Source organism: Crocodylus siamensis, chromosome 15 (genome assembly GCF_052110815.1).
Source record: "Crocodylus siamensis isolate JL-2025a chromosome 15, ASM5211081v1, whole genome shotgun sequence".
Lineage (NCBI taxonomy): Eukaryota > Metazoa > Chordata > Crocodylia > Crocodylidae > Crocodylus > Crocodylus siamensis.
This window is the reverse complement of record NC_143409.1, coordinates 11505297-11519763: the sequence shown is the minus strand read 5'-3', so window position 1 is coordinate 11519763 and position 14467 is coordinate 11505297. Positions and strand designations below refer to the sequence as shown.

Sequence of the window (14467 nt, the reverse complement as noted above, 5' to 3'; positions counted from 1 at the left end):
AGGGATGGATCATGCATCGAGCACCTCCAGTTTCCATGGAGTTGGGGTGTTCAGGTTTCTCTGGAGCACTTGAGCGTCTTACAGCTTCCAGTCTAGGTGGTATTTGCATTGCCTGAAACACACCGCAAGTTTTGGTGCAAGAAGTAGCTTGTCAAATTGAGTATACAGGAAATATGAACGCTATCTCATGTCTTTCCCAACATCAGATGGCAGAGGCCAACATTGTTTTAGATCGGGGTGGCCAACCTACAGTATGAATGCCACAAGTGGTGTGGGAAGCCTCTGTGTCTTGTGCACAGCAGATAGTGTGGGGAGCAGAAAACAGCAGCAAATCCAGAAGCGGATTGGAGTGGCACTTGGGGAAGACATGGGGATTAATTTGTGGCATGTCTGCCTAAAAGGTTAGACTCCACTGCTTTAGAGAACAGTTTTCTTAGGTGTTCCTTCCCAGGAGTGTTTAAAAATTACTGCATTTGACACCTCAGTCTTTCATTGCTCATGGTACAGCTGTTGTACGATGGGTTGGATGTGCAGACAGTGCAAATCCAAGTATCAGCATAGAGTGAAAGGATATACTCTTAGTGAATTGCCAAAGCCATTGCCAGTAGCAGTATGTCCCAGTGTTGTAGCAAAAAGTGGTTTTGGAAGGAGAAATGCAAACGAGCAAGTTGCACAGAGCAAATCTGACGTGGCTGTTTCTGTCATTATGGCACGATCTGGGCCACATTGGACTGTGTTTTTTCCTATGCTGGTGTTAATGCTTTGTGTTTGTATGAGGGTGTCGAAACCAAAAAGAAAGGTGATTTGTCTCATATCAGAATCTTCTATTTTGGATAGCTTCTTTATAGGACTGCTCAGTTTTTAAAAAAAATGAGGTTAGGCATATGGCTCAATTGAGTTTTTAATTGTCTCAGCACCTCCAAGTTAATGAACCTGATGTTAAAAAAAATATGGCAGTTTTTAGAGAATCCATCTCTAACTAAGAACTAATTGCAAGGAGTGATTTAATTTCATGAGGATTAAGAGGAGGGAAAGCAGCAGAGTATCCTTTTTGTTTGCTCATCTTATTAATTATTTTTACTGAGGGGAAAAGAAACGTGATTCTAGCAAAGTTTCCTTTGCTTTGTTAAGACCTCCAGGTCTTCTTTGGGAACTGGATGATGAAAAGTTGGGTTTTTATTTTATTTTATTTTAACTGTATAATTTTTACATTCCTAACATTCCTAAAATGTTTCCATCTGTCATTCTGAGCTTAATTTATACGTAAAGAAAAAAGCCTGAGTTTTTTTATTGATGAACATAACTAGTTTTGATTTTTGTTGTCCTTAAGTGTTCAAAGATCACGAATCAGGACCCTCAAACCTATTAAATTGGCTTCAAAATCATGTGATTTTAAAAATAAGTGTCGTCTTTGAACCTCTAGTTTTTGCGTCTTTTAGGGCATGCTTGGGTTTTTCTCCATGACCATGATGGGCAGGAACATTTCTAATGAAGTGGCTTGATTTCAGGATCTAGGTCCAGATATCTCAAGACTCGGGATAGTCACAGTGGCTGGCATGCATTCTTCATCACTGCCTCATCAGGCAGTGGCCTAAGAAAATAGCTGAGCCTTAGTCATACACTATCCCCTGAAAAGTACTGAGTTTTGGCTTTGATCAAAGAGCACAAATATCATCTTCGCATTCAAGGAATGATCCTTAATGTTAAAAATGTAGAAGTTGTTAATAAATGCATCCTAGCTTATCATCTTGTCTCCATGGTACATCTGCAGCCTCGGACCTGGAGGCAGTAGCTCAGATTTCTCTTGAGTTGAACCTTTAGGAGACAGTATATAATGTGCATCTTGCTGCTGCCATCAGGTGTTTTTTGTGCTTAGAGACTGATGCTGAGAGGTAGGTGGGATGTGTAGCCTGTTGCTTGTCTGGGCTCAATGAGTCCAAGATCCATGTTCTACCAAGGCTTTTTGTCCTTTCTTCTGAGTTGCCTTTATAATCCCTTGCATTTAGAAAACAGTTACATTTTTAGTCTTCAGGCCACTGAGTGGTGCTGGTAGCTGCCACCTTTTAGTAACGTGGTCACACAGTTGCATCCCATTTTAATTTTAGTATCACAAGAGAGAGTTCATGGGCTGCTTTTGAGCTGCTTTCTAGCTTAGGCAGTCTGTGTGTTTCAGTTGCTTCCGAAAGGAAACTGTGCGGAATAAAGTCTACAATCTGATCTCTCTTTTTAATTGAAGGCAAGTAGCGAATCTGAAAATGAGAGCCCCAAAAGAAGAGGCCAGAAGCAAATGAAAAAAACGTAAGTTTTGGTGGAGCGGGTTTGGAGTTGGTTTGGTTTTATTTGACGTCTTTGTAGAAAATGGGCAGTCAGTTATATTTGAGGGACACAGCTGAGAGAGATCAAAATATTATGAAGTAATTCTGCTTATTAATAATGCGTTGGATGATTAACCCTGAAACAGCAAGGATTTTGGTGAGAGAGATCTTTTCTTGGATGAACTGCATGGTTAGGATAGAGTTAGACAAGCACGAGAAGCAAGACTTAGACCATGCAAAGCAGTCTGTTCCTTTTAGCAATTTACATCCTTCATTTACCTTTTTTTTTTTTTTCTTTTTCACATAACTGATGGGGAAATTGCATTAGTTTTCTTAGTTAGTTAGTTAGCTTAGTTTTCCTCATCTGGTCTTTCACCTCTTTTGTCTGGTGCTGTTGATTTTCAAGTTTTCAACGCAATAAAGAAAGCTGACTTTTGCAATCCTAAGCAAATGTTCTTGTTCATGGCAAAAAATCATGAATTTGTCTCTAGATACATGAGATTTTTATGATTTTTTCTCTCTCTCAAAAAAAAAAAAAAGGAAAGACCCTTTACAAAATTTTAATCCCAGTAGACTCACCTATATTCCTCTGGATTTGTGTAATATGGCTGTATTCTTGCAGTATGTGCTAATAAGCCTGCTGTCAACAAGAGGGGCTTCCATACTAGTGAACACTTTGAAACACTGACATGCCACAAAATTTAGTTGCTTTTCTTTAATTTTTTTTTTGATTACCTACTTGCAGTTCAAATGAGATTGTATATAACATAAGACGCAATAAGGTTAGGAGAGAACCTAGACTATATGAGATCTTACATAATACAGACCACACTCACCAAGCTGAAGCCCATACTTTTTAGAAATATGAAAGCAATGTTTTCAGAAACTTCCCCTGCAGGTTTCCCAGATAAGCTCAGAATGCCTGAGCGGAAATGAAAAATAAAAGGAATGAAAGTCCCTACATATCAAATCATTAGAAATGCAGCTCTGTTAAGCATGTCACAGCTATGCATTTTCGGCATTTTTCTGACCTCAGAAAATATGTAATTATAGTGTCTAGGTGCGTGGTGGAAGTAGGGGATGATAGTGTGAGATCCAGGTGTTTTCCCTCGAGTGATGAATCTGGCAGTGCTGGTGCTGAACTTTCTTTCTTGTCTAGCTCCAGTCCACGGGCATGAACCCGTGATCCAGCTGACCTGAATTTCTGTGTAGTCAGCTGATGTTGTTGAAGTGCAAGTGTCCCTTCTGATTTATGTTTTTGACCATAGAAATAAATGGAAAAGGGAGGTTTCTGGGGAAGAGGAGGATGAAGATGGAGGGGGGCAAGGCACCAGTGCAGAAAGTGAACCAGAGCCGAAGAAAGTTAAAGCTAGAAGACCTGCCCCAAGAAGGTGAGAAGGGATAGGGTTCACTCGTTTTCCCTTTGATATGGGATCTTTGATATGGGATGTCTCTAACTTCACTGCTCCAGAGATACCTGGTTAATGACCTTCTGTAGGGAACTGCTGCTGGGAGCCTGTATGTGCAGGTGGAGCCAGTTAACATGGAGCTGAAGCTGTGGAGCAGCCTCCCATGGGAAGAGGTTGGAAACCTCATCCCTTGAGTAATTTAGAAGTGACTGAAAAGTATGCTGAAGGGACCAGTCCTGCACTGGGGTGGAGGGGGAAATCTCTGCAGGCCCATGCAGAGGTTTAATATTGTTCTCAGTTGTGGTGCTGGGGACCTGATTCTGCTTTCCGTTACACCAGTTTAACACAGCTGTGTGTAATCCGTTGATCTCCATGGAGTTGAAGGGGAAATGGAGGATATTGAGATAGGCACATCCTGAGGGTTGGGCAGCCCTGTTGAAATAGGCTCCCTGCCTAAAACGTACTGTATTACATCTTCCTATTCATAATCATTTTAGAGCAGTGGCCAAAACCGGTGTTAAAAAGCCCCACAAACCCCAGCGTGGGAAGAGGAGAAAGAAACAAGACTCATCGGAAGATGACGATGATGATGATGATGACGAGACTCCAAAAAGGCAAACTCGCCGCCGAGCAGCCAAAAATGTCAGGTACAGCTGAGCTGCTGAGGCACGTTGTGAGCAGAGCAGGGACTTGGGATTTGGGCCACCAGCTGGTTGACAGCATGAGTCACAGCAAGGTCCCCAGCTAACTGGTATGGGTGACTCGCTGTGTTGCATGTGCACCCACTGATTCTCACACAACCCTTCCCACAGGATCAGGGCCTCTGATATTTAGCCTCTGTAGCTCATGATGTCCATTATATTGCTTACTGGTCTATCTCAGTGAGGTGTTGGGAAGCTTCATTAATGTTTCTGGTCTGCTCTGAGGTCAGAGGAAGGGTGCTACGATAATGCAAACTTTTGGATGGAAACGTATCAGACCTGCAGGGTATCAACCTGCAGAATATTTGCCCACGGCTAGAAGCTCACAAAGGTTGAAACAGGGTCCCCAGCATCTTGCGGGTCCCTTTCCAGGCACTTGGCACTCTGTGAGGCTCATGGTTCTGAGCGGAAATTAACCTTTCGTTAATGAAGGATAGGAAGAAACTCTGTAGGCAGCTTTTTGCATAACTCTCTGTTGCTGGTTTTATTGTACCCCCTTCTGGCCCTCGTGAGAGGCAAGGGTACAGGACTAGGTGAACTGCCGCTCTGATGCAATATATCTATCTCTGTCTCTTAAGAGGCAGAGTAAAATTTCAGCCAGGCTGAATGGGGACTCTGAGAAACTTAGGCATTGCACTCAACATCAAATCCTAGCATAAATGCTGGAGGGGTCTGTTCAATCCCTTCCCCTGCCACATGTGTTTGGCTGTAGTTTAAGAAAGTTAAGGACATTTTCTCATTTGAGCTTGGTCTTGTACAGTTACAAAGAAGATGATGATTTTGAGACTGATTCGGATGACCTGATTGAGATGACTGGGGAAGGAGCGGACGAACAGCAGGACAACAGCGAGACCATTGAGAAAGTCTTGGATGTCAGGATTGGAAAGAAAGGAGGTGTGTTACTTCAGGGTGCCGTGTTGGGTTATGAGTTTGCTCACATTTGCTCTCTGAGTCTTGTGGGCAGGTGTAATGCTGCTGCATGTTTACTTTTTCCGGAGGGCAGAGGATGTTTAAATTCCATAACCTCTTTCCTCTCTCATTTCCATTTTCATTTTATGTTGAACGTTTTTGTTTGCAGCAGTACCTTTCATACAGTCTGTTCCTTACAACACCTAAATGTTCCCTGTGCTGCCTGACAGTTTCCTGTGCATGTGTTAGAAACCTGCAGAAAAATACGGGAGGCAGGAATGAAGCAGGTGCTTCCTTCTGCTGCCTGTTTTCTAAAGAAATCCGCTCAGCTGGTATAAGTTGCTTTAAGTCCATTGCTGGAACAGGAATACTTTACACCAGCTGGAGCCCTGCCTCCAAAGCTTTTGCATGATTGAACAGCACTAGAACGTTTTAGGAGAGCTTTAAAAGGTGAAGGAACAAAACACTTGTGACAGTAGGGTTTGAGGGGGATTCTGGTATAAGGAGAGACTTTAATGTGGTTATGGTAGGTTCAGAGATGCTGTGGGACAGTGGTTTCCGAACTGTGTTCCACAGAACCCCTGCGTTCATGACAGGTCATCGGGGTTTCTACAGAGAGACTGGGGCTAATAACATATTGGGCTAGGAGGCAGTACTCCATCATTGTCAGGCTGGGTTGCCCAGGCCTGTCAGCTCACAGGATAGGGGTAGGAGCTGCGCAGCAGCAGAAGTGATTTGAAACTTTCTTGTCATTTTAGGACATTTGAAAATCACTGCTGTAGGATATTATTCATGTTCCTGCAAAGATGCACTAGTTAGGAACTGGTCCCTTCCCCGGTACAGCTCACTTTGAGCACTTGGCTAACAAATGTATCAACTGCAGCCGAATTTTCTTCCAGCCACTGGTGCATCCACCACCGTGTATGCTACGGAAGCCAATGGTGACCCGAGTGCTGACTTTGACCCTGAAAAGGATGAAAGAGAAGTTCAGTACTTGATCAAATGGAAGGGCTGGTCTTACATCCACAGCACGTGGGAAAGTGAAGAGTCCCTCCAGCAGCAGAAGGTGAAGGGTCTGAAAAAGCTAGAGAACTTCAAGAAGAAAGAGGAGGAAATCAAACAGTGGTATGTTTCCCTGGAGACAAATGGGGTGGCAGACACGGGAGGTTATTTCACGCCAGGCAATACCTGAGCTCTGCCAAAGTGAAGGGTCACTTCCCCTGGGTTTTTCTGTTCAAGGGTAGGCCTTGGAGAACTTTTTTCTTTGGATGCTGTCTAGTGGAAACAGATCTCTCTTTACAGAGTAATGTAAGGTGCAGTTTCTGGTAGGAACGTGTGTGCCAGATGATCCCAGCAGTATAGTCTTGCTAAAGTATCTAAGTGAACTAGGGATATAAATCCTATTTTCAGTGATGACTTAAGCGTTAATTCCATTGACTTTCCATAGGACGTTGTCTCCTTTGGACCCAAGTGACTTGATAAGCTGTTTGGGCATCTAGGTCCCATCGGATGCTTTTGAATATTTGAATATTCGATGCTTTTGAATATTAGGCTCGGCAGTGCTACGTTGGATAGCACTACAGAAGAAAGAGACGTGGGGGTCATCATTGACCACAAGATGAACATGAGCCTGCAATGCGATGCTGCGGCTAGTAAAGCGACCAAAACGCTGGCTTGCATCCATAGATGCTTCTCGAGCAAATCCCGGGACGTCATTCTCCCCTTGTACTCGGCCTTGGTGAGGCCGCAGCTGGAGTACTGCGTCCAGTTTTGGGCTCCACAATTCAAAAAGGATGTGGAGAAGCTTGAGACAGTCCAGAGGAGAGCCACGCGCATGATCAGAGGCCAGGAAAACAGACCTTACAACGACAGGCTGAGAGCCATGGGGCTCTTTAGCCTGGAAAAGCGCAGGTTCAGGGGTGATCTGATGGCCACCTACAAGTTTATCAGGGGTGACCACCAGGATCTGGGGGAACGTTTGTTCACCAGAGCGCCCCAAGGGATGACGAGGTCAAATGGTCACAAACTCCTGCAAGACCATTTCAGGCTGGACATAAGGAAGAATTTCTTTACTGTCCAAGCCCCCAAGGTCTGGAACAGTCTGCCATCGGAGGTGGTTCAAGCACCTACATTGAACACCTTCAAGAGTAAATTGGATGCTTATCTTGCTGGGATCCTATGACCCCAGCTGACTTCCTGCCCTTTTGGGCAGGGGGCTGGACTCAATGATCTCCCGAGGTCCCTTCCAGCCCTAATGTCTATGAAATCTATGAAAATCTATGAAAACCAGTCTCCTCCAATAACAGAGGTTCTGGTAGAAAACTTTTCCATGTCTCTATGGAAGCTAGGGTCCCGTTGACAATACCTTCCCTAAATGTCCTGAGACAGACACACAGAGTATTACTTTTTGTGTAAAGCTGCTTTTCATGTAATTTTGGCTTTGTAGAGGAGCAGCTTGCAAAAGTATAAGGGAAAACTGTTAAGTTCCCCAGTGTTTTGCCATTGGTGGGGTTTGGCTGTCAATAACGTGTTCCTATAAAAACGTTAAGAGGTGTATCAGGTGTATCAGATAAGTGACTGACAGTGATTCTAGGACAGTTCTCAACCTTTTCAGACTCTAGGCATCCCTTGGAAAATGCAAATTTTTAGTTTTCACAGGTGTTTTGACTCCAGAAGAAAATTAGAGTAGTTCTTCTGTTACGAAGAACTCAGCCCACAAGAGGACCACATTTTTTTTAACCTTTGTGGATTCCTGTTTGAAATCTCTGGATTGATCTTGTGAATCATGTTTTCACAATTAACAGTACTAATATTGCATGGCACCCCTTGACAGCACCCTTGAAAGGCTCCCAAGGGACCCCAGGATGCTATGTCACCCTAGCTGAGAATCACTGTTCTAGGAGTTACTTAACTAACTCATGAAACTGCCTGGGTTGGGTAGACTTTCAGCGCATGGCCTTGATGAGTGCTATGTAGGAAGCGAGCAGGAGAGTTGTTACACATGTCTTTTCTACCCAGGCTAGCTAAGGTGTCCCCCGAAGATGTGGAATACTACAACTGCCAACAGGAACTGGCTGCAGAGCTGAATAAACAGTATCAAATAGTGGAGAGAGTGATTGGTAAGTGGAATAGTAAATATTAGAGATGCACCGATACATCGGTCTGATATTGGATCGGTACCGATATAAAGAAAATGTGTTGTATTGGATATTGGCCCAATGAGGCCGATATAAACGCTCATGCTGCGTGCAGCTGCAGTGCAGCACTCAGGCGTCCAGGAGCACAGCCAGCAGCGTGGAGAGTTGCCTCCTGCTGGTCAGTCTGTTGTGGTAGAAGGAGAAGGGGGAGGGAAGGGGTGTGGAGGGGGATGCAGATCAATGCCCCCTGCGATGAGGGAGGGGGAGGGGGCAGGCGCTGGGTGGAGAGGCAGCTCCCACTGCTGCTTGCACCCCTGGGGGGTGGGGGGGCATGTGTCCCCGGATCAGGGCAAGATAGGCTGCAGCCTAGGGCTCTAGGGGCGCTTGGAGCAGGCAGTGGCGGCACTGGGAGAATCCTGCATCCACCCCAAATTTTGCCCCCACTATGCTCCCAGCGCTGCCACCTGCCAGTCTGGCTCTCCCCAGCGTGTGGGTGGAGGTGGGGCATTGAACTGGAGCAGCAGCAGTGCTGGGAGCTGAGCTGCGTCAACATTTGGGGTGGATGCAGCATCCTTTCAGCACCACTGGCACCTGCTCCAAGACCAGCCCCCACCAAGAAGAGTCCCGTGCAGCCCCACCCTGCACAGATCCAGGGGCACATGCCCCTCCGTGCCCACCCGGGGAGCAAGCAATGGCATGAGCTGCCCTCCCCACCCCGGCTGTGGCTCACGTGGCCCCCCCCCCCCCCCTGGGCAGTACCTGTCCCTGCCTTTGCCCCCTCCCTCACCACGGGGGTGGTTTTGATCCTGCCCCCAACCCCTTCCCTCCCCCTTCCTCTTCCATCACCCCGGACCTACCAGCTGGAGGCAGCTGTATGGGAAATAGGATCGATATCAGCCGATATGCCTCCTTAAATATCGGCTATCTGTATCGCCCCCCCCAAAATCTTTGTTGGTGCACCCCTAGTAAGTATTCCTAGAGGATGAAGAGCAAGACTTCAGAATTCAATTTATTGGGGGCGGGGATTCGATTTTGTAAGAACGAACCTCTCTGCCATCCATCCTATGGGAGACAGGAATCTCAGGATTAATGCACAGGAGAGCTGGGTTTTCTGTGGCTCAGTGACCCGAACTGTAAAATGTAATTGTTAGTCCCTATTTCCTGAGTATTATTGTTCATAAAGGTGTTGGAGATCTATATGTAGAAAGTGAGTGAGGCACAGCGTTGGAAGGACCACGTGGTCTGACATGTTGTTAATAAGAGTGGCTTGTCAGGTTGGAACTTAGGTTTTTGTGCTTAGTGACAAATTGTGGCTCGGTCAGGTATTGAGTAAGTTAGTAATGTAACGCCGATTTAGTGGGGGCTGCCCAGTGCCTTTGGAAACTAGACACGAAGAACTGAGTGTTGTGTTTTAACAATCTTTGAATACATTGAAGAGATTAAAAAACTGTTAGTATAACTATGGGAGCTCCAGAATATCTTGTTTGCCCTTTCTTCTGGCTGTTCAGACACTAAAGCCCTTCTTTTATTGCTTCTGTAAACATAGCTATGAAGACCAACAAGTCTGCAGCGGGACATTCTGAATTCCCAGGTAAAGTGGTCTTTAATTCCCTTTTTGCCATGCTGGGCTGTCATTCATGTCCTGTCTTGCAGTGGCAGTGGTTGACAGCATCATTGCCTTGGTCTCCTCTTGCTCACGGTGTTTTGTTTCTGTGCTGTAGCTCACAGTCGGAAAACATCCTCTAACGATCCCGAGTACCTGTGCAAGTGGATGGGGCTGCCCTACGCAGAATGCAGCTGGGAAGACGAGGCTCTGATCAGCAAGAAATTCCAACACTGCATCGACAGCTTCAACAATCGCAACAACTCCAAAAACATTCCCACACGGGATTGCAAGGTGCGCTTCCTTCCCTGCTGTCTGCTTGCTAAGTGCTGGATCTAGGTCTCTTCCGGTTTTCTTGGGGCATTCGGGGGAGTTTGGAGCAGAAAAGCAAGATGGTCCCAGTCCCCCTTCCCCCTCCTGCAGGTTAGTTCCTTTGTTCAGGGGTTTGCTGCATTGTTTTTAGTGCCGTATCGTGATTTTCAAGACAGGTCACTTACCCTGCAAAACAGGACCTGGGACTTTTTTCCGGGAGCTGTTTCATTGTACTATGTAAGCAGATGGGGCGGAGTTAGCACTAAGTCCAATGGCAGCTCCTCTCCTTAAGTTTATCGTCTGCCACTAGTGATTGTTATCAGAGGATGTCTTTTGTTTTACTACATGCATTGCGTGGCAGAGATTATGTTTGTAAGGCCCTATCCTGTATTGCCCTGCATCTGTACATGAGGTACTGTAGTTTTGAGCTGGAGCACATTTGCCACACCAGGGTATCGTGTTTTAGACAGCTCTGTTTAGTGAACTAGTCAGAACTGAGTGTCGTTATGCTCAGCAATACAAAAAATCGTCTCCCTCCTTCTTTGGGGCTTTATGTGATGTCTCTTTAGTTTGCCAGGACCATGCCAGCATAGATTGCATCTTCAGGACCTGGCAGGAGTTAACTGGTGTTTATAACTGAAATCTGAAATAACTGAGCTCTGTTTTGGTGGGAGGTGAGCGTAATAGATTTCTCATCCTGACTCCCTCAGAAAATATGTTTTACCTGCTGCATCTTCTCTTAATTTGAAATGGAGCATGGCATGTAACTGCCATGTTTCTCTGTGGGAAGAAAAGATCCCTGCTTAGTGCCATGTCAGTGTCTAGAAATACTTTTGAATGATTGCTTGTTGTTCTTGTACTGTCTGTCGCAGTAGCAGTAGTAGTAGTATCTATAAATTGGAACAGTGACACTTACGTAGCCCACGGGGTGCGGGTGGGGTGGAATATGAAACTTCATTAATGCTTGTAACGTGCTTCATAATTCACAAAGAAAAAGGTGTTTTAGAAATGTGACAACATGCCCAAGGAAAAGGGGAGATTGGGATTTGGTGGTGGATGGGGGTCCTTCTCAACCTGGAAGGACGTGGGCAGGGGGGTCCCCCAGGGCTCGGTCCTCGGGCCCGCACTGTTCACCATCTTCATCAGCGACTTGGACGAGGGGGTAAAAAGCACCCTGTTCAAATTTGCTGATGACACTAAGATGTGGGGGGATGTGGGCACGCTAGAAGGAAGCAATAGGCTACAATTGGACCTAGACAGGTTACAAGGGTGGGCGGATGAGAATAGGATGGGATTCAACACAGGCAAGTGCGAAGTGATGCACCTGGGGAGGAACAACCGGCAGCATACCTACAGGTTGGGGAACTCCCCTCTTGTCAGCACAGAGGCCGAAAAGGATCTTGGAGTCATTGACTCCAAGATAAACATGGGCCGGCAGTGTGGGGAGGCAGTCAGGAAGGGCAGCCACACCTTGTCATGCATCCACAGATGCATCTCGAGCAGGTCCAAGGAGGTGATACTCCCCCTCTATGCAGCACTGGTCAGGCCGCAGCTGGAGTCCTGCGTCCAGTTCTGGGCACCGCACTTCAGGAGGGATGTGGACAGCATGGAGAGGGTCCAGAGGAAGCCACTCACATGGTCAGGGGGCAGCAGGGCAGGCCCTATGAGGAGAGGCTACGGGACCTGAACCTGTTCAGTCTCCAAAAGAGAAGGCTGAGGGGGGATCTAGTGGCCTGTTACAAACTAGTCAGGGGGGACCAGCAGGCATTGGGGGAGTCCCTGTTCCCCCGAGCACCGCCAGGAGTGACCAGGAATAACGGTCACAAGCTGGCAGAGGGGAGATTTAGGCTAGCTATCAGGAGGCGCGACTTCCCGGTCAGGGCGGCTAGGATCTGGAACCAACTTCCAAGAGAAGTGGTGCTGGGTCCTATCCTGGGGGTTTTTAAGAGGAGGTTAGATGAACACCTTGCTGGGGTCGTTTGACCCCAGTACTGTTTCCTGCCATGGCAGGGGGTCGGACTAGACGATCTACTCAGGTCCCTTCCGACCCTAGAAACTATGAAAGTAGATAAAATGGAAGGAATGAGAATGGAAAATGGGAGATGGGAATAAAAGAGGTAGAATGAGAGAGCCAGGAGGCAGAGACATGGTAAAGGTCTGGTCAGTGTGGGTTACACATTGTAGCTTTACAGGGTTTCCTTGGAGGGTTGGCCTGTGGCTCTGAATGTGAGCTGGGGCAGAAGTGTGTGAGCAAGCTGTTGTTGCTGGTATGAGTACTCAGAATTGCCTTTGCATAAGTACGTGCACGTGTGTCACAGTAAGAAGTACTGTTTTTGTGCATTGAGTCTGAAGCCCTTATTTCTACTGCAAGCTTAACGATTGTGCCTTTTTAGGTGCTGAAGCAGAGACCTAGGTTTGTTGCCTTGAAGAAACAGCCTTCTTATATTGGTGGCGAGAACCTGGAGCTCCGAGATTACCAGCTGGAAGGCCTCAACTGGCTGGCTCACTCATGGTGCAAGTATGTGCAGACGATGTGGTAATCTGGTTGGGTAATACTCTAGTTTTGTCTGGGGCTGCAGCATTAGTTTTATTTTTATTTTATTTTTTTGAGACATTGGGCCGCATCCCTTTCTGATGTATCCCTGTTGCACCACACCAGGATGTGGCCCTGTGGTAGTTATATCTTTGTCTTCATTTAACCTGCTTTTTGCACCTTGAAAGTTAAGGATCTCAAGGATCTCATATTCCTCCAGCAACACTACCTAGGCCTTTTTTGCAAAAAGGGATTTTTTTTTTTTATATGAACTGAATGGGGAAAAAAACAACTCCCAAAACTAAGAGGGGAACCCCATTGCACTTTGACGATGGGTACAGGAAGAGGCATATTCCCAGCACTGCTGTCTCATTTGTTTTTTCCCCCTCCTTATTCCCAGCATCATCCACTTGGCTGTATGGAGAGGTGGGTGAGCCACTGCTGTGGAGATGGATCCTGAAGTTTGAAGGTCCGGTGGCCTGGGCCAATCCCATATTCCTCAATCAAATGAGAAAAGCTGAATCTCTCTCTTGGCAAGCTTGAGCTAGCCCCTGTGGAACTCTGTTCCACATTAGCCCACCAGCTTCTTTTTTTTCTTTTGGCTTGGTGTTTATTTTCCAATTTTGTGTGAATGTGGCCCATGCTTTGACCTCGTCACTCAGAAGTAGTTTCTTTGTAGTACAGCATAATGTGGATTCTTCTAGGCTTTTCCAGCCAGTGTTTAAATGGTGTTTTGCAATGCACACCTTTCAGTCTCTCTCATTGTTTATATCTCTGTCGGTGCTTAGTAAATCGGTTGTAGCCTGATGCTACAACTATATATATGTATATATATATGTTTTCTGTTCTCCGTCTCAGGAACAACAGTGTGATCCTGGCTGATGAAATGGGCTTGGGGAAGACTATCCAGACAATATCATTCCTCTCCTATCTCTTCCATCAGCATCAGTTGTACGGTCCCTTTCTAATAGTGGTACCTTTGTCTACTCTCACCTCATGGCAGAGAGAGTTTGAAGTCTGGGCACCGGAGATAAATGTGGTCGTGTACATAGGAGATCTGATGAGCAGGAATACGGTGCGTGAACAGAGGCTTAGGGGTGGGTAGAACAACAGCCGCAGTGTAGCCTGCTTAGATAGATCAGAGATAGCGTGATCCTCTATGGAAAGGCAAACTGCACTAGAATTTGTTGCAGCGTGTCTATGTTATGATACCCTGGCTGGCATAACCTTGAGATCATGTATGAGTTTAAAAGACTGCCTTACTTTTAATTCCAGGAATATATATGTAATAGTTGTCTCACATAAAGAATCTTGGGGCTTAATATTTATAGTGTTTTGCAACCTGCTGACTGTAGATGTGCAGTCTTACCATTTGAGCAACAAGGTAGAAAAAGACGCAATTTTATTGGGCAATATAGAAAAGCCGTAGGTTGTGATTCATGATGGGACCGCAAGTGTCGTATTAATAGAGACTAGTGAGTTAAGACCATCCTTTAGCAGCTCACCCTGCTGAGGCCTTCCCAGTCGCAGTACTTTCTCTGCAAGAAC

At 46.0% G+C, this 14467-nt stretch overlaps 1 protein-coding gene across 1 annotated transcript in view; it reads left to right on the top strand.

Moving 5' to 3' along the window:
- Window positions 1–14467, top strand: part of CHD2 (chromodomain helicase DNA binding protein 2) — a 75413-nt gene that overhangs the window by 24815 nt on the left and 36131 nt on the right. The window contains 10 exon segments of the mRNA XM_090029591.1: window positions 2237–2298; window positions 3584–3706; window positions 4222–4371; window positions 5186–5319; window positions 6234–6459; window positions 8353–8453; window positions 10018–10062; window positions 10193–10368; window positions 12780–12904; window positions 13778–13994. Of these exon segments, the coding sequence (XP_089885717.1) occupies window positions 2237–2298; window positions 3584–3706; window positions 4222–4371; window positions 5186–5319; window positions 6234–6459; window positions 8353–8453; window positions 10018–10062; window positions 10193–10368; window positions 12780–12904; window positions 13778–13994 (1359 nt within the window).